The following is a 21,098-nucleotide window of genomic DNA, read 5'->3' as shown; positions in this document are numbered from 1 at the left end:
GAGAATGGTCTGTAATTTAAAGTTGGTGTATTAAAGGTTATATTAGGGATTGAGAAGATGCATCAAATCATCACATAGATGATGTCATCAGAGATGTCATTTGAGATGTCATCAGTGATGTCATCAGTGATGTCGCTGACCATATCATGGGTGATGTAATATGTGACATCATCAGCAGTGCATTGTGGGGGCGCGAGTTATAGTTAGCTGAACTAACTATAACGGGGGAATTTCTATGGTTTTTTTACAAGTTAAATTTCCAACTAACTATAACTTTCCCTAAAAACCTATTGTTTTTTCAGTGAATTTCTAAGGTTTTTCAAATGCTAATTTCTAACTATAAGGTGCCTGAAACCTATAGTTTTTTCAGTGAATTTCAAAGTTTTTTTTTAAATGCAAATTTCTAACTATAACGTGCCTGAAACCTATGGCTTTTTCAGTTAATTTCAAAGGCTTTTCAAATGCTAATTTCTAACTATGCCTACAGAGGTAGGACATGTGAAGAAAGAAGAAAAAACGCACAGAAATAAGCAAAAGAAATACAAAAAGAAGCAACAGAAGTCCACAAAGACGAAGAAAAGTGCAGGAAGAAGCAAGACATGTGCAGAAAGAACCAACAGAGGAGCAGAAAGAGGACTTGTTACAAAATCATCCTGTGCCCACAACCTTTTCAGACGGGGACTGGTGGTAACTGACTCTCACTAACCAGGCCTAGAGCCAGTGCTATGCTAAAAGACACCTAGAATACAGTGAAAACACCTACCTACACTGGGGAACACTATGCATTGGATTACCCCTGTGATTAGCATGACCACATCTATAAGGTTCTAGTACATAATAGGGCAGGGAGATCAAAACTACCTCTTAAATTGTGCTACGGCGCGCGTTTGCACAGTGGGGAAGGGAGGGGGTCCTGAGGTGACGTGTGCAAACACGCCCTGTGGTCGTTTTAAGTTGAGATATTACGTCCCCTTGAATACTGACGGTCCCTTGGGTTCAACTAGCCAACCAGGTACCTCCAGTAAGCGCCACAGAGCTGCGTTGCAGAGAGGTGTAAAAAATGGTGTGGGCTGGACCACCCCTGTGAAACACAGGCCTGCGGTGCTTACTGGAGGTACCTGGTGGCCTAGTTGGCACCCAGGGGCCATTAGGATTAGAGGAGAATTAATGCCCCAATGTAAAACGCACCACAGGGCATGTTTGCACACATGTCACCTTAGGGCCTGCACCCTCCCGAAACCACTGTGCAAACGCACCCCGTGGCACGTTTTAAGTTGGGGTGTAAAGTACCCGTGATCCCTGATGGTCCCTAGGGTCCAACTAGCCCACGAGGTACCTCCAGTAAGTGCCACAGAGTTGCGTTGCAGTGAGGTTTAAAAAGGGGTGTGGCCTGAACCACCTCTCTCCAACGCAGCCCTGTGGCACTTACTGGACGTACCTGGTGGGCTAGTTGGCTCCCAGGGACCCCCAGTTGAAGGGGAATTAATTCCCAATTTAAAATGCGCCAAAGGGCGCGTTTGCAGAGTGTTGCAGGAAGGGGGGCTGCGTGGCTCCTCTTCTTTTCCCTTTTTGTGGGACCTGCAGACCCCATCCTCCAGGGCCTAACCCCTTTTTGAAAAAAACAAAAACTTGGAGTGGAAGGGGGCCGCATGGGCCCTCCTCTCATGGCCAATTCTGGCCCCGGGGACCCAATCCCCCGGGGCATGGCCACATTCTGATTTTGTTTTATGTGGAGGGGAGCTGCGTGTCCCCCCTCCTGAGGCCTCTAGTGGCCCCCATCCCCTGGGACCGGCCTTTTTAAAAATAGATTTATTTCTTTTTCTTTTTTTCTTTTGTGGAGGGGGGTCGTGTGGCCCCCCTCCCGGGCCACTTCTCGCCCCAGAGACCCCATCCCCCGGGGCTGGCCCTGTCCTTTGGGGAATGTGGGGGGAGCCCCACAGCCTCCTCGGTCCCTGCCAGCTCGCCACCTACTGCGGGAGCCGGCATTGCTTTTCGCCATGGGGAGCTGCTAACATGCTTCTCCCTGTGTGGAAAAGCAACCTGCTTTGCTTCATTGAAGCAAGAGCAGGTTTACCTGCTCTCGCTTCAATGAAGCAAAGCAGTTCGCAATGACAGCAGTGTCCCGGGGGTGGGCACCCTGGGACACTGCAGGAGCCTGCCCGGGGCGGTGCGGTCCCCAGGGCCATCACTGGCTCCAGGAACATTGACAAAGCCCCGGGGTGGTGGTCCCCGGGGCTCGTAACGGACCCCCACATTTAAATATTAGTGGCCCAGGGAGGTGGCAGTCCCTGGGGTATGTGGTTAATCCCAAAAAAAGCACTACCTTTTTGCCAAATTTGGTGTAATTCCATTTAGCAGTTTCGGCTATAACTGTGTCTAAATTGTTTTTTTTTACTTTTATTTTTTGAATTTCTCAGGAACTACTGAATGGATTTACACCATTTAAAAAGAAGAGTTCTTTCTGAAAAAGGGCTACCTTTTTGCCAAATTTGGTGTAATTCCGTTCAGCAGTTCGGGCTGTAGCCATGTCTAAAGTTTCCAATTGGAATTGACATTGAGGAAACAGGTTTTGGGACCCCCCTTTTTTCTCGGCCCCCCCACTTGCCGAATCACCCCAAAACTTTCAATATAGGAGCGGACTGGAGCGCCCCACTAGTTTTGAACATTTCGCGAAGATTCGTCAACCAGCACCAAAGTTATTGGAAAAACAAAATGCTTTTTGAATAGAAACAAGGTCCTAACTATAACTATATAATATATATATATATATATATTCACAGAAAAAAACAGAGGTTTCACACCAGTTACAGTTAGCTGGAAATTTTACTGACATAAAACCATTGAAATTCCCACGTTATAGTTAGTTGGACTCACTATAACTTGCGCGTGTAATGCACTGCTGATGACATCACATATTACATCACTCATGACATGGTCAGTGACATCACTCATGACATCACTGATGACACTGTCCTTGCGACAGAGTGACTGACCTCCTTTCACTGTAAAGTAACCCTCAAAACACATATTCGAAAATAGAAACTAACATTTTCAAAAAAGTGGAGATACCTATACCAGTTACAACAACCAATTCAGTAATTCCACCCATTCACCAACAGTTCTATATAGTCAATCATACATATACTCACTCATCATATGTAGTGATACACCTATATATCCTGTTACACATCGACAGTCTTCCAAAATTTGCTCACACACATACTCACACATGCAAATAAACTATTGAACATCCATTTTTTTTGCATATACAGCTATACACACACTACCACCTTACTTCTAAGGAAACTTACACATACTTACTCTCTTAAACAATCACTTTTAGAAACACATACTTATTAAAACAAGAACTCTTTCAATCTCTCACTCTCACATATACTCACTTATATACATTAATACTCACATATACTAGATTAAAACACATGTAGTTACTGATAAAGACACTAGTGAGACAGTCATTCACTTACTAACACATACATATACACACTCATTCACCCTTACAGTCCGGCACATATGCTGTCTTCAAAACACATACAAACAGTGAGTCAGTCATTGATGCATCTATGTGCTAAGTAACACCCCCACCAAATCAAACAGACAATTATAAAAATACTAAAAAAAACATCTAATAACCCATATACACACACATGTAGCTACTCACCAACCCATGCAGCCACTTACACACAAAGTGAAACACTGATACAAACATTTAAATATTTAAACAATACTCGCTAATATATGTATTCACTAAGATACACTTAATAAGCCAGTTAACCAATCAATTTTTTTTTTTAAAAACATCCATTAAGACACTTATTTAAACATGTATTCTTCCATCGACCTTTACATATACATATATAAAACATGTTTATTTTTCAGAAAGACACACATTCACTGGATGGTGTCATCAGTGATGTCATGAGTGATGTCACTGACTATGTCATGAGTGATGTAATATGTGATGTCATCAGCAGTGCATTACACGCGCAAGGTATAGTGAGTCCAACTAACTATAATGTGGGAATTTCATTGGTTTTATGTCAGTAAAATTTCCACCTAACTATAACTGGTGTGAAACCTATGGTTTTTTCAGTGAATATATATATAGACAGCATATGTGCCGGACTGTAAGAGTGAATGAGTGTGTATATGTATGTGTTAGTAAGTGAATGACTGTCTCACTAGTGTCTTTATCAGTAACTACATATGTTTTAATCTGGTATATGTGAGTATTGATGTATATAAGTGAGTATATGTGAGAGTGAGAGATTGAAAGTGTTCTTGTTTTAATAAGTATGTGTTTCTATAAGTGATTGTTTAAGCGAGTAAGTATGTGTAAGTTTCCTTAGAAGTAAGGTGGTACTGTGTGTATACCTGTATATGCAAAAAAAATGGATGTTCAATAGTTTATTTGCATGTGTGAGTATGTGTGTGAGCAAGTTTTGGAAGACTGTCGGTGTGTTAACGGATGTAAAGGTGTCTCACTACATATGATAAGTGAGTATATGTATGAATGTCTATATAGAACTGTTGGTGAATGAGTGGATGTGTATATAGATGGTGGAATTACTGAATTGGTTGTTGTAACTGGTATATGTATCTCCACTTTTTTGTAAATGTTAGTTTCTATTTTTGAATATGTGTTCCAAGGGTTACTTTACAGTGAAAGGAGGTCAGCCACTCTGTCACAAGGATGGTGTCATCAGTGATGTCATGAGTGATGTCACTGACCATGTCATGAGTGATGTAATATGTGTTGTCATCAGCAGTGCATTACACGCGCAAGTTATAGTGAGTCCAACTAACTATAACGTGGGAATTTCATTGGTTTTATGTCAGTAAAATTTCCACCTAACTATAACTGGTGTGAAACCTATGTTTTTTTCAGTGAATTTAATAGGTGTTTTAAATGCTAATTCCTAAATATAACTGGTATGAAACCTATGGTTTTTTCAGTGAATTTCATAGGTTTTTTAAATGCTAATTCATAACTATAACTGGTGTGAAACCTATGGTTTTTTCAGTGAATTTCATAGGTTTTTTAACTGCTAATTCCTAACTTTTTATACGATATGTAACTGTTACCACAGATTTTTTACAACGCATACCATTACCACGGGTTTTTTACAACGCAGGTCATTTTACAATGGATACCTTTACAACGCAATACACTACAACGCAGATACTATTACAACGCATACCATTACAACGCAAGTATAATTATAGGTAAGTTTATCTTTTTTTAAAAACATTTATTAGTGGTATTTTGTTATGTAATAGTATCTGCGTTGTAGTGTATTGCGTTGTAAAGGTATCCGTTGTAAAATGGCATGCGTTGTAAGAAATCCGTGGTAATGGTATGCGTGCTAAAAGTACGCGTTGTAACATCATACATCCTTTTTATACGGACTCATACCTATGTGTTTTTTAGGGAATTTCTAAGGTTATTTTTTCGCAAATATTTATAGCTTAGAAAGGTATGTTTTTCTAAAAATGAATCCTATATTGTATATTAATATAATATTTTTTTTTTTAAATGTATATATTTTTTTATATTTCACTCTGGAGCGCTTCCTGTGCGCGTACCGGTCAGCGCCCGGTGTGCGCACCAACAAAAAAAAGAAAAAAAAAAAAGGAGTGAGCATGAAGAATGAGGAAAAAAAGAGAGTGGTGTAAAGAGAAAGAGAGCTAGAGGGAGAAACACAGAGGGACTGTGTAAGAGATAATAAAACAGAGAAAAGGTATAAGAGGAAGTAACTAAGAAAAGGAAAATGAATAAGGGAGCAAAAGAAGAGAAGAAAGAGGAAGAAAACTAAAGCAGATGTTCTGGGAGAATGTGAATGGGTGATGACAGTAAAAGGAAGGAGAGTAAAGGATGAGGATTGAAAGGTAGTGACGGAACCAGAGAAAAGGAACAATGGTGACGGAGGGAAATAAAATAGCAGTGAGTGTAAGTAAAGAGGAGTGAAAGAGGGTGGATAAAAGTGAATAAGGGTAAGACATGGGGAGTGACAGAAAGAAAGAACAAAGAGAGTAAAGGAAGGAGTGTCAGAAAGGGACTAAGTGAAGCAGAAAAAAAGGAAAGAAGGAAAGAGAGGGGGTGTGGGTGAGCAGGGGCACTGAAAGAAGTTGAATATGGTAGGAAAGTAAGGAAAAGAGAAGTAAATATGGAGGATAAGAATAAGTGAGGGAAGCAGAGTAAGAAAACAGGGGTGAGGTAGGGTGAGAGAAAAGTAGTGAGGTTAAAACAAAGGGTGATGATAAACTACATTTTGTAATCACATTTACCATATAATTAATGAAAACTTACTTGCATCTTTAAAGTACACTTTGTATCTGTGAAAGACAAAAGAAAAAACAAGTTATAATTAGTAAAATATATATTTTAAAATAGAAGAAACAGGTCAAGAGGTAAAAAATCTAAAAAAGTTTACTAAGAAATAAAGCAATAGTGAAGGATACAAAAACAGAAATAAAGTAGTGTAGAAAGAGAAAAAAGAGGGAAAAAGAAATAGAAAGAGAACACATTTCTGAAGATAAGTAATATACTAAAAGAATGCGAGATACCAAAACAAAATCAGGAAAGAAGAAAGTAAAAGGAAAATGAGTGAAAAGGAGATGAGTCTAAATGAGGAACTATTAATAAGAAAGAGGAATAGAAGATGACTGAGAGTGAGTGAAGGGGAGTCACAGAGTGAAGGGATGAAAGGAATGAGGTTAATATAGAACGATAGAGGAAAAAGGAGTGAGAGAGTAAGTGCACAGAAAGACAAAGGGAAGGACTGAGTGAACTGCAGTACAATGAGTGAGAAAGGAAAAAGAGTAAAGGAGCAAAAGAAGGAAAGAGAGGGGAAAAGAACTAAAGCAGTGGTACTGAGAGAATGTGAGAAAGATGAAAAGTGGTGGAAGGGAGAGAGGAAATGCAGACAGTTGAAATTGGATTGAGGAGTTATGAATGAAGTGGAAGTTAAAAAAAGGCAGTGTAAGTGAGTAAAGAGAGCTAAGTAAGGGTGGAAAAAGGAAAATGAGTGTGAGACAATGGGAATACAATATGAATTACACAATGCAAACTATAGAATAACTTATACAATATGTTACATTGTTTATTTTTGCTGTTCTCAGAATATATTGAATTTCACTTAAATTAGTGAGTTCAAACTCTTCATCATATAACAGCGGGTAAAAAAAACCCACAATCTAAAAGATTGTGTTTAAAAAAAAACATAAAAACTTACAACTCATATATGTACACTAATCTTTGATTCACTTACTTTTCTGTGAGGCCAAATAGAAGATAGTGAAGGTCCTTTTGGTGGAAAAAAATTCTGCTGTTCTCTATAACTTCCATTTCATCGACTTCCTATGAAAAAAGATCTAAGAACATCATACCTTACACTTTCCTTACGGCCAAATCGTGTCAGATATATGAGTATTTTTTACTATGAGATCCACTTACCGTACCTATATGAGATAAATAATTTTAAACATTTGATTAACTTACTAACTAACTTTTATTAACTATTCCCGTCTTCAAAGGCCAATTACCTTTACTAAAACTTTGGTTTTAAAAACACTAGGTAAGAATTTTGAAAGTCATAAGGCAAACGTTGTTTATAAGTCAAATGAGAATCATTGCAGTAACCCCAACCTTTTTTACATTTTAAGTAGCATGTATAATGTCCTGATGTTGTCGAAGGACCGTCATGATAAATAATAGCTACAGTTGTAAAGGTTCTTCCTGAAATTGATAACTGAGAATCCACAAAATTTTTGATACAAGTTGTCAATTTAGTTTCATCAGGTCTACATCGTTGAAAAACTAAAATGATATACTGACCATAACTTTGTATAAATAATGTGGATAGCATTGGACACTTACATTGGGTACACACCATATTATGATCTGCTGCTTTAACTAGATTTTTAAATGACACTGATTTACAGTCTGGTAAAGTCAAATATATAAATCTTTCAGTGTCTATTCTAGTTTTACTTGATGAACTACAATTGTGGCAGTCATGCTGCCATTGATAAGAAAGGCTGAAAAGATGATCTACATCTACACCTTCATCTTCCAAAACACCAAACATATACATTAAAAATTCCCGACAATCTTGCTGAATGTTCTCTGAAAATTTATCTTGACCAGAACACATATGTAACATATTTCGAATTTCTGTTACACTTTCTATTTTTGCTCTATCACTGCTACATTTCTCAAACACAGAATTCAATAAACTACACAATCTTTGATCCCGATTTTCAACAATCTGTTCTTGTAAAGTTTGAAGAAAAAAACAACATTAACCACTACATGAGCATAGCAGTTGACACCAGAACTGTTTTCAAACTGAAATCCAACAACATTTTCATCAGAATCATTTTTCTTTCTGTTTTGAATTACAGTTTTATCTACTTTTTGTCTTTTGCTACTACCTCACTGCAATTATTCTCATTTCTTCTTTTTCGGCCTACCACACGTTTTTTCAAACAAAGGATATTGAGGCAAATGTGGAGCATACTCTCTTCTTAACCTATTGTATTCTTTAACACAATCTAGATCTGCACAAATCTTTGTCTCATCACACTCAATCAAGTACAATCCTGATAATAAAGTTCTGACTCGTGATAATGCCACATATGCCATACCCTCTTTAAACACAGATCTTCCAATGTTCACCAAAGCACTATCTACACTTAAACCTTGAGATTTATGAATTGTCACCGCATATGCCAAACAAACAGGAAACTGTTTTCGGCGAACATATAAGTCTTTTACAAGCAAAAATCTAGCAGAACAACGACTGATTTGTTGTACTTGCTCAATGCCATCAAATTTTATTTTAAAAAATTCAATTCCATCTCTATTTCTATAATTCACAAAATCAACAACATAACGCATTGCTCCATTTACCAGACCTCTTTCAACATTTAAATTCCTTCTCAAAATAATACGACAATTTAAACACACATTCAGAGTCTTTTCAAAACCAGCTGTTTTAGAAATACTTTTCTCTAATGAATCCAATTTTGTTTTCAAATTTTCTGACAAAACAATTGTTGCACCCATATGCTCTATTTTATCTATTGCTTCCAGTTTCACAATCTCTTCATTTTCTAACTTTAACATTTTGTAAATCGATTCTTGCAGAGCTGGCATCAAACATATCCCAGATTTCTTCTCAGTCATTTTTAAAAAAATATTCTCTGGAAGAATGTTTTCATGTGGATACAAATTTGAAATTAATCGAGCATGTAAAGCTTCTTTCCCAAGCTCACTTACTTTTCCGATTAAAAGAGACGCACTGGTGCCACAAGGCAATCATAAATAAGGGCTAAATGTAAATACCATTGATTTACCCCCAAAATGGTTTTTTGAATAACATTTAAGAAACACTGCGCAGAACCTATGTACAACCACACAATATCACTTTTGAAACCTCACTGTTTCCCAAAATACAAATCCTCTATCTTGCAAATGTTCATATCAAGCAATATCAAAAAGCAAAAAACAAACCAACAGCAAACAAACTCAGGGCCTTATTTATGAAGGTCTTGCGCCACCAGAGCGTCACTTTTTTCCCATGTTTAAAGTGATGCAACAGCAGCACAAGGCAATCATAAATAAGAGCCAAATGAAAATACCATTGATTTGCACCCAAAATCGTTTTTTGAATAACATTTTAGAAACACAGTGACGATCCTATGTACAAGCACTCAGTTTCACTACTGAACCCTCACTATTTCACAAAATACAAATCCTCTATCTTGCAAATGTTGATATCAAGCATTATCAAAAAGCAAGACACAAACCAACAACAAAAAACTCAGGGCCTTATTTATGAAGGCCTTGCGCCACCAGAGCGTCACTTTTTTCCCATGTTTCAAGTGATGTACCATCAGCACAAGGCAATCATAAATAAGGGCCAAATGAAAATACCATTGATTTGCCCCCAAAATCGTTTTTTGAATAACATTTTAGAAACACAACACAGGACCTATGTACAAGCATTCAATTTCACTACTGAAACCTCACTGTTTAACAAAATACAAATCCCCTATCTTGCAAATGTTCATAGCAAGCATTTCCAAAAAACATGCCACAAACCAATAAAAAAGAATCTCAATCTGCTTCCAAATCTGAGGTAATACAAGTGACATTATTCTAAATGGTTCAAATATATTTATTTAATGAGGCAAACACTATTAATTACTTCTCAAAAATATAAAAGCCATTCTTTTACCCCCAAATCGTTTTTTAAATAACTTTTTACAAACACAGCACAAGTCCTATGTACAAGCAATCAAATTCACTACTGAAACTTCACTATCTGCTTCCAAATATTCTCCATAGAGCAAACAAGTCTCTATCTAAATTAAATAAATCATTACTTACCTTTACAAATGCTTTGGGAGATTGAAAACAGTGTCAGACACACACACCAATTTTTCTTTAGCAGAGCAAAAGGTGTGCACTCAATACACTGAAACCAAGACTGGCATAGAAAATCTCTAACTTTACACACATATGTCTTATTTCAACCAATCAAACGTCTTCCCTCACTATTTTCAAACCAACACCCTTCCCCCTCTCAGACCTTCCTATCTGTTACCATAGCAAAACCCTCCTACCTGAACTCTCAGGTTGAAAAGTTTATTCTACAATGTTGCAAATTAAGTCAGCAAGGATCTTTGACCTCTCAATACACCAGCTTATCCAGGGCATTATTGCTTTTAGTGACTTTTTCTTAACCATTCAAATTACTTCTTTCACACAACACAATCATGCACCCTAACTTTCAGTTTTCAACTATCTGAATCCACCAATCATTGCTTGTGATTCAACAGCAGGGAAACTCCACAAATTTTTTTTTGTAAACTCCTACTGTTCCAACTGCCATTTCATTCCCACACTTCATCTGACTGCACCAGAACCTTCTCTCATCATGTATTCTGTATGGATTATTGGACATAGCTACATCCACTGGGCTCAAAGGTATGCAGCAAGCCGAAATTATCACAACCTTGATTTATCAAATGTGGAAATCAAGTGGATTGGCCAGAGAGGATTGAGATGTCATCAATTGATGCCATTGGTGAAAACCTTTTTGCATCTGCCAAACCCTGACCTCTTAATAGTGCACTGTGGTGGAAATGATTTGGGCACTATGACTGGGGTTGGTCTGGAAATGCTTTTAAAGGACACCTTTGATCAATTGATGACACTTTTTCCACAAACTGCCTTGGTATATTCCAATATATGCCAAAGACAGAAATGGAACTGGTCCAACCAATTTTGTCCACAATTTGAGAAAGCACGGAAACATGTGAATAAATCTGTTTCTGCTTACATGAGAGACTTTGGAATGGGTTCAATATACAACAACAACTTGCGTTAAAACATGCAAGATATCTACAGAGGAGATGGTGTGCACTTCTCAGATGAGGGGAATAGAATATTCCTCCTGAATTTAAAACTGTGCATTGGAACCTACTTGTAGGTACTTAAACCAGCCACAGAAACAAAAAGCTACCCTACCTCTGATCATTCAAAACGTTTATCTTTTTCTAACTTTTTTCACTATTTTTCACCAAAGTACGCTCCCCAGTACGCTCCCCGGTGCGCGTACAGGGCGCTTCCCCCGCAAAATTTTTTTTTTTTTTTTTTAGCCTTTGTGAGCCTCCAAAGCCCCCCTCAGAAAACCTAGGGGGTCAGGGGCTGTCTACCGTGCCCCCTTCTACCCATTTCCAACTTTGTTTGTCCTCCATCTTGTGTCTCGATTGTACCGAAACACAAAATGGAGGACTCCCATAACGCTGCCGGTGCGCGTACCGGAGCGCGCACCGGTAAGCTCTCTCTAAAAAAAGGTGGGAAAGTAATTTACAGAAAAACCACTGGAGACACTTACACCAAATATAGAATACGACCTACTACATAGCAGTCCCTACCATTTACCCATATTGGTGGTATTCCATTGAGCCATTTGGGCTGTAGCCCTGTCTAAATATCCTGAGGTAAATTACATGACAAAAACACATATGAAACTGTTTGAATTTTCAACCAATTAAAATGTTACTTACATTTTGTACTTTTATGTGCTGACATTTGATTGGTTAAGTACATGAATATATATGAAAAATGAGAGGGAAACACAGCCATTTTGACTAACACTACCTAAAGTACATTTGGAAAAAATTTTGACAGAAAACTTGACCTACTTTGAAGAAGGTAAGTTGTTAATTTGAAAGGAGAACTATGTTATGCACTTTAAGTTAATTTGAGAAAACGTTTTCAGATAGTTATATACTGTCCCTCTGTAAGAGTTAGACATTGAGAAAGGCTTGTTTATTATAATTATGGATTGAGTTAGGCTTCTCTGGTATAATTATGAATTTACTTAGGCTTCATCACAGGCACTTTTTAATAGTTCTACTTCCTGCCTGAAACCATACACTGCCCAAAGATAACTTCACTGTTAAAAACTCACAAGTACCTGTCTAAGCTTAAACCCAACAGTGCACTATCTCTACTGATATATTTATTTTGTATGCAATTTACAGCAAGAAAATGGAAGCACAACAAAATGAAAATAATATTTCATTTGAAATTAATATGGAAAACAATCCTAAGGAAGACAAAGATTAAATAGACTTTTTGGATGACACTGTAGACCAAGACTTAATTAAATGTGTTGAAGAAATTGAATCATGGAATGAAAAGGAGGACATACCTGATGAATTAATGTTACAATTTATTTTAGATTTTGAAAAATCACAACAATAAATTTAAATTTAAAAATTAAAAATTGTTTGAGACATTATTCTTTTTTATATGTAAATTATGAAATAGTACCAAAATAGATATAATATAAAGCGAGACTTAAAATATACTGTGCAACTTTTTTCTGTTACATAGCAAGTTTGCTCATAGTTACTGCCTTTCTCCCACTATATTATCTCCAATCTGTATTTAACATCTCTTTATCATCTCCTGCCTCCATATTGTTTCTGCTTTCCTGACAGACTATGGTATGAATTCCATATACCACAATAACTTCTGTAACAACATGCAAGATATCTACAAAGGAGACAGTGTATATTAAATTTTAGACTCTGCATTGGTACCTACATGTTGGTACTTAAATAAAAAAATTTTTTTAAAAAAAAGAACAATTAATAAACATACAATATTTGAAAAGTCTATCATTCTTTTTTCCCCATAGTACGCTCCCCGGTACGCTTCCCGGTGCGCGTACCGGGCGCTCCCCCCACAAAAAAACGAAAAAAATGTATCTATTTTTTTTGGCCCGCGGGGCCCTTTTAAAGCCCCCACATCAAACCTAGGGGGTCAGGGAGGGTCTACTCTGCCCCCTTATGGTCATTTCCCCCTTTGTTTTGGCCACATCTCATGTCTCCATCCTACCGAGACACAAGATGGCAGCCGCTCCGGACTGTTTAGAATGTTTACAGACATCCGACAGCCGATCAGCTTTCCGTTGCCAAGACATGTGTCGCGCCCGGAGAGCTCCCCGGTGCACGTACCGGGGCGCGCTTACAGATATATATATATATTTTAACCTAAATTACTCAAAATCCACTGGAGCACATATCTTGAGACATAGTAAAGGCACATCGGGCTACCAGTCCCTACAATTTTGCCAAGTTTGGTGAAAATCCATTCAGCCGTTCAGGCTAAAAGTGAGGTCGACCGCCCTATGGAAATTACCATGGGGAAAGCGCGTTTTGGGACCCCCCTTTTATCTCGGCCCCCACTTGACGCATCCCCCCCAAACTTTCAGGGAAGGACCGGAGCTTGACAAGGCCATTTTGAGGAAATTTTCAGGCAGATTCGTCAACCGGCGCCAAAGTTATTCCAAATAGAATTTTGAGATTTAACATTGAAAAAAATCCTAACTATAACTACCTACTGGCGACCGCCAGTAGGTAATACATACATATATATATATATATATATATATATATATATATATATATATATATATATATATATATATATATATATATATATATATATATATAAGCTCCACTCATCAGGCACGAGGCACAAGATATAATAGTGCATTGATTTAATTTCTGCACCAATACATATTTTTTACCATGGCACTCATGTTTGCTATCTGATGCTATATAATGCTCTGTAGTTAAGACACTGGGATGAATGACTTTGAATGGACTGATACCCTTTTCTGAAAAACATAGTTTAAGTTTCCCCCAAAACACAGTACAAATTCAAGGAATATGTAGAAAGCGTTTTTCAAACTAAATAAAGTAATCGCCTCAAAAGCAGATTAAAAAAGGTACTCATTTTAATTGTAATTTCTACTTACTGAAAACTGAGGCACACTTGGAAAAGGATCATAATAAGGATTAACTGCGTCAATGGGGAATGTTTTTATCTGAAAAAAAGCAAGACAAAGAAAGGACAAGTTTTTTTCTGAAGATAACGTGAAATTTTTCCAATAATACCAGAGTTGAATGAAGCAAAGAAAGGGTTCATGTGCATAGGCATATGCTGCACAAAAATACTCAGATGTTAATACTACACCAGCATATTAGAAACCTGAAAGTAGACAAGTTGTCACCTCTACACTTTAAACAGAACAACTGACATATTGAAGTCACTGATGCATTTTGATACACATACTTACTTTTATAATCACTCCATCTTACCTGCACTATAGATAAAGCCAGTTTTTCAGACAAAGATCAGTGTAATGTTAATAATAGTCTACATAAGCAACTACTGTGATTACTCTCTTCTGTTATCCAAGCTAGATTAAGACTTTGACAAGGTGTTACTTTAAAATGGTGATAGCCCTCAATCACTGTGGAGAGAAGATGTGGCTATCAACCAGAGCTGCCGACTTTAGAACTGGGAAAAGAGTCTTGAATCTCGGTGTTGGCTCAACATTCTGTGATTCTGGACAAATCACCTAATCTCGCTGTGCCTATTAAGAAACCAATTATGAATGTGTTTTTGTGTAGTGTAACTGGCGCTCATAGAAAGTGCTCCAATACCTTTGGGTTCAGTTTGTGCTATATACAACTGCTAAAAAATAAAACAAAAGATTGATATGATATGATTATCCATTGGGACAGCTCCACACTCTGCTATTGGTTACTAATTCAGCCAGAGGAGGTTACCCAATACGAGCTCTTGTAAGAAACTCTTCGTAATGGTTAGAAAGATATCTCCTGTGTGTGTCCTTACTGTTATACCTGGAATTGTATACCATTCCAGTTGTCCCTAGCCGTGAGGAAGTAAAGGAATTATATAACTTAAAATGACCATTAAATACACACTATAATTTTTCACTATCTTCCTGATGGTAAGGTTCTAAAAAACTCAATAGACTGACCAAATGTTGTAGAGGACAGGTTTCATTTGACAACCTAATGGGTGTCTTTTGCTAATTTTGCTACTCTATAGGATGGATAACAACTGCAGGGTTGATGAGAGTAATTCAGACACTGCTGCGTGGCCCACGCTACCCTGCAGGGTCAGTGGGACCATTGTTTGACAGTAACATTGTCTCAGGAGCATGGAAAGAGTATCAGGCTACCAGAAACCCATAGTGGAGCTGGGCACCCAAAGGTCCTTGGCAGGATAAATTCACCCCTTTCTTCTGCTACATCCATCTCTCTATGTGATTGCAAAAGCTGTTTTTTGTAACGTGTTTTGTAGTTGCTGATTGCATGGAATTTTCACTCTGGCAATTGAAGCGTGGAAGTTTAGTTTAGTGATTATGTCAAACAGCTTTTTATCTTTCATACAAATCTCTCCTGCTTCAGTTCTGCATGTAGGCTCAATCCATGTCCAAGGATATCTAATAGGCCTGCCTTTATATTGTTATCCACATATTGTTTGGTCACAAAGTTGTGTAGTCACACAGGTTCAGTCATTTCACGGGGTTTTCCTTGCTGCTGCTTGAAATGATTTTTAAAATGTTCCCCTCACTTTCCCCGCAAGTTCGTGGTGTGTAACATTTTTGTGACGGTCCATTAATTTTTAATTTATCATCTGAAAACATTGCAAATAGAAAGGATGTCATGGTAAACTAGCTGCCATTGAGCAACATATTCACTTTTACGTGTCTGACCACCAATTCTGTTGGAGATTTTTTGTGACCTCTGAATTGTCTGTTCCAATTTCATATCTGGAGCATTGAACATTCCCTCTCCGTCTTTCACCACAGAATGACTTTGGATGATTTTCTGTAGAGGTAAGGTTTTTCCACCTCTAGCTTCTTCACTCTTTCAAAACATCAGGACCCATATCTCAGGTAGCTTATGCAATTCAATTCACAAAACACAGTAATAAGTGACTCCACAGTCTAAACGCGCAGCTCCCAATCACTGCCCCCTTCAGCATGTACCACGTTTTTCACTAGAACTACCATGTGTAAAACACTTCTTATTTTTCTTCACATTCTTTGACAAACTCTATGAACTTGGTTTTCTGATTTGAAACAGAGTGTATTGAACATTTCATGGCTTTGCATTATGTTTTTTGAATGAAGTGCACCCTGTACCTTGTTAACTTCTGAGATAAGATATGCAAATCTAAATTGTCATTCTTGTTCCAGAATTATTCAAACACAATATTTCTATGGCCTCAGATGTGATGAGCATCCCTTGTAGCGAACATAACTGACTGGACAATTTAGCTTCCAAAGATTTCAGTCACAATAAGTGCATCATCTATGCCACATTCACTTAGATAACTTCCTGCACACCACAACACAACATTTCTCATGAGGAAAACACCCATCATTGAATAAAGATCATCAAATTCTACTGGATTGCTCATACAAATGTCAGCTACTGGAGAGAAAATACATTAATTGTAGAAAATTGCCAGGATAGGCTGGTCTTCAAGCTGAGCATGCATATTTTGGAAATTCTTTAGAGCTGTGTATACTTTTTTCTGTAGTTTGTGACTGGTGATGGTATTACTTGTAAAAACCCAACCTTCTTCATGGGACTGTATTCTGGGAGATTAGAGCATGAATTCCAGCCCACGGAAGAACAGGCTTTTTTTCATCCTTCAGTCCGCACAGAATAGGCGATATGATAAATTCTGTTAAATCAGCTTTACGAACAGCAGGATCAGGTAGAAAAAGATCCATGACCTCAGCCAATTTTAAACTTTTTGGTAGACTGGGACATGTTGATGGCTTGAGGTGTTTTTGCACACATTGGCAAAGCAATTGGGCCATTGATACAGTCTTGAAAAAGCACTTGTAGTGAGGATACGGGTTCAACTGCAGACATTGCTATGTTAGCATAAGTGAGGTATAGGCTTAAACACCTTTTTGCTACTTTTGCCGCTTTGCACACAACACTATATAGCTCTCGTAAATAATCTGCTTGTGCTCGTTCACATGAGAACTGTTTGTTTTTCACAAATCTAGGTGCGCTCTGTACCCTCAGTCTGCACAGCGCGTTCAAGGTCGAATAACAATGTATGCTGTTAATTCATGTTGATCAGTCCCACACACAATAGACATAACAAAAAACGCAGCTGCTCAAACTCAAACTTAGGTGCTTTTAATATTGCATTGCATGCATGCATGAGGAGGCACTTGGAGACAACCTTTCCAACATCAAGGAGGTGTTCTAGTCCTGGGATGTGATTCATTCCATCTGATCTTGAAAGTATGGGGTCCCCTGTTAAAGCCTAGAAGTCTTCTTCTATTATTAATTAAAACTAGCTCCGAGCACGGGGAGGGTGGTAACGGCACTATAATCCTGTTTCCACTGTCATTTATATTATGATTTCCCCTTTTGTGTTTTAAGGAATTGTAACAATGCTGATCATATTATTCTTATGCATCTGTTTGTTAGTATTGGCGAAAGTATTGCATCTTAGAGCACGTTAGTTAAAATAAACATTTTAAACTATACTGTGTCTCTGATTACTCACGTTGTGGACTGGTATGAGAGCTAGAATAAAAGAGTGTTCTTGATTCCCACTATTCCTGAGAGTTTTCTAAGTCGCATATTCTAGGTTGTCTAATCATTGGTAGCTTTGCTGTAGCACGGAGAAAGAATGAGACACTAATGCTAGTCAGATGGGGCTTCTGGGCACTGAGGCGAGTTTTTGGTACACCACAATACACTGAGGTCCTGGTTTCCAGCGCATACTTCTGTGCATGAGCAGAATCCCTGCAACACAATGTGGCAGTATCATGTGTTTTCGATGTTGCAGACAAAGTAGAGATGTCTTCAACATCAAAATTATCAAGAGCAGCAATTGATAATCCTTCTTTGAAAAAGTGACCTAGTGTGCTGTCGGATTCACAAGATTTTACAGCATGAGCTGCTAATAAGCTCCTGCTCTGCACTATGGCATTTTACCTTGGTGATACACCAGTCCTATTCATTGAAGTGTTTAGCTCTCTACTTTTACACTTGTCATTGATTGTGTGGCAGTCCTCAGTATAGGAGAGATTTCTTTTTGCCATGTTGATAATTCATAAAACATGATTTAGAAACATTTGCCAATTGTCTTCCACTTCTTCGCTTATATCTTCAATGCAATCATCAATATTGGCAGCTTCTGTTCCTAACTCAAGAACTTTAGTTTGTAACAGTTTTGCTTTGCTGATATTAGGCAATTATTTAAAAAATATTAAGGCAACATCAGGCATTCTTGTTGACTCCTATAATTTGTGGAGCTCTGAGCCATCACAAAATTTGTCAAAGTCCAATATCAAATTCTTTCAGGACATTTCTTAAAGTCGTTTCTGTTGATCTGCGTCCGTAGTAGATCTTTGCTTGTACTAAGTTTATTTCTTGCGTTCATTTACTTTTAGAACGAGCACACTCAGATTCCAACACAGGTCAGCATTTTGACGAGTACTCTCCGGTTTTATCACAACGATGGCACAGAGTATTATAAATACGAGCACACTAGATCACATAGGCGACGCATGTCTTCACTCAGATATAAACACAACCGTTTTGGTTATAAGTCACTGTACTTTTTAATGTTTATACACGGCACTCATATACACATGTGGTATAGTGGCATCAATCTGTTTAATTAATGTATTAGTGATCATATGTACCATGTACTTTGCAGATGCTATAAAGTCCCCCAATGAAGGGCAGTGTGCCCGAAATGCATTGGGCTCAAATTTGAACTACAAATGAATGAAGAAAAATAATGAAAAGACTATGACGTAAATAGTCAGTGAAGGAAAGCTTTACAACAATAGACAACTTGCACTTAACGCTAGTGGGAAGATGCAACGTTATCAAAATGACGTATTTCCCTAAACTACTGTACTTCTTCCGCAGCATACCCCTAGAATTCACCAAAAATCACCTACTTAAATTCCAACAAATTTTTACTCAATTCATCTGGGCATACGCTCAACCCAGACGCGCCCTTAAACATCTTACTTTGTCGAAAGAAAGAGGTGGCTGGGCCCTTCCTAACATCATCCTCTATTACTGGGTATCAGTAGCGCAGTATAGCTCAGAGCTGGTTATGGAACCTACTCTCTCTACAGTCGGTCTGCCCTCACCCTTCCAGATCCTACTGGGGGATCAATATTGGGGATGCTTACTTCGAGAAACAACTTACGGCTACTACAATCTGGTCAAATTTAAGACCTTATTGAACTCCTTCAAAGTATTCCGTAACATCCGGAGAATCTATGGGATAGACAGATTTAATTTCTACTCACCCATATTCAACAATAATAATTTACCAGCTATCTTTGACACATCATACTTTTCAGAGTAGTATCGGGCCGGAATAGTTAAACTTGGGGACCTGATTACCACCGAGGGAATCAAACCTTTTGCAAACCTACAAGCCAAATTCAACCTGAGAAACCAAGACTCCTTCAAATACCTGTCTATCCACGCCTTTCTTTCCAATAAAGTCGGAGGAACCTCGGGCTTCTCAGAAGTTGAATTTTTAAACACACTTCGAAACACTATCACCCCCGCATTGGTTCTCTGTATAACATACTCAATAGACAAACCCCCGATGACCTAGAGGCCATTGCTGCAAAATGACACCTCAAACTTAATTCACCAGAAAGTACCTTTTACAACTCCCTCGCATTATCACAACAGATTTTAATATCTGCCAAGCTGCAAGCACAACACTTTAAAACTATCTTCTTTTTATACATGACACCCAGTAGGATCATCAAATGGGGGACTGGTAAAGGAACATTATGCCCACGCTGCTCTGAAATTGGGGCTGACTCTGTACACATCTTTGCGACATGTTTAACTATAGCTCCGACACTACTTAAAATACAGAATACACTTAGCGAAATAGTGAAACATCTAGTCTCCTTAAACCCCACAATTATTCTCCTTGGTACACAATCTGACTCACCAAGAATAAAGGAAGAAGTGCTGGTATTTATCGCTATGGCAATTTGGAGACTATGTATCTCCTCAAGCTGGCTAGACACAGACTCACCCTCCCACGCGCAATGGCTGGCTAGGCTGGCTGCCACTTTCCACTTAGAAAAAGCAGTCTATGCCAGGAAAGGAAGAAGGAAAAAGAAGATAGGGTTGGAAGTATGGGAAAGATTCTCCTCCTGGACAGAGCAACGGGGGCAATCAGGCTCAGTAAATCTATAGGAGAATGTTACATGTAAAATATGCTTGAAACTCGTATGGCTCTTATCCTTTCCTTAATTCTTTAATCCTTCACCTCTTTTCTGCTATCAATAACTACTTTCATACATTATCTTGTACATGCATAACACGATGTTTGTTGTTTTTTTTATTGTTTTTTTATTTTTTTACTTTTTGATTGTCATTAATCGGGGAACAATTAGCACAGAAGGAACACCGGGCTCCCAGGGGTGGACGGGGGGGGGGGGGGGGGGCGATAATTAAAATGAAAGGCTTCCCGATGTTAAGATTATTTGTATCTGCAAAATAAAAAAAAATAAAAAAAAAAAAAAAAGAGAGCGGGGTTAGTGCATGTGAGGGCGGGGTAAGTGAATGTGGGGGCAGGGTCAGAGAAGTGGATAAAAAGAACAAACTATTTTGCAACTTTTTTTGTTGCCCTTTCACCT

The 21,098-nt window shown here is 38.1% G+C and overlaps 1 protein-coding gene across 1 annotated transcript in view; it reads right to left on the bottom strand.

Annotated features, from left to right (window-relative positions):
• Positions 1–21,098, bottom strand: part of LOC147722977 (band 4.1-like protein 4B) — a 747,062-nt gene that overhangs the window by 178,659 nt on the left and 547,305 nt on the right. The window contains exon 6 of the mRNA XM_086965373.1: positions 14,367–14,435. Within this exon, the coding sequence (XP_086821499.1) occupies positions 14,367–14,435 (69 nt within the window). The remainder of the gene's footprint in view (positions 1–14,366; positions 14,436–21,098) is intronic.

The sequence above is a fragment of the Lissotriton vulgaris genome, chromosome 4_1, assembly GCF_964263255.1.
Source record: "Lissotriton vulgaris chromosome 4_1, aLisVul1.2, whole genome shotgun sequence".
In the NCBI taxonomy this organism is placed as follows: Eukaryota; Metazoa; Chordata; class Amphibia; order Caudata; family Salamandridae; genus Lissotriton; species Lissotriton vulgaris.
This window is presented reverse-complemented; position numbering and strand designations above follow the sequence as displayed.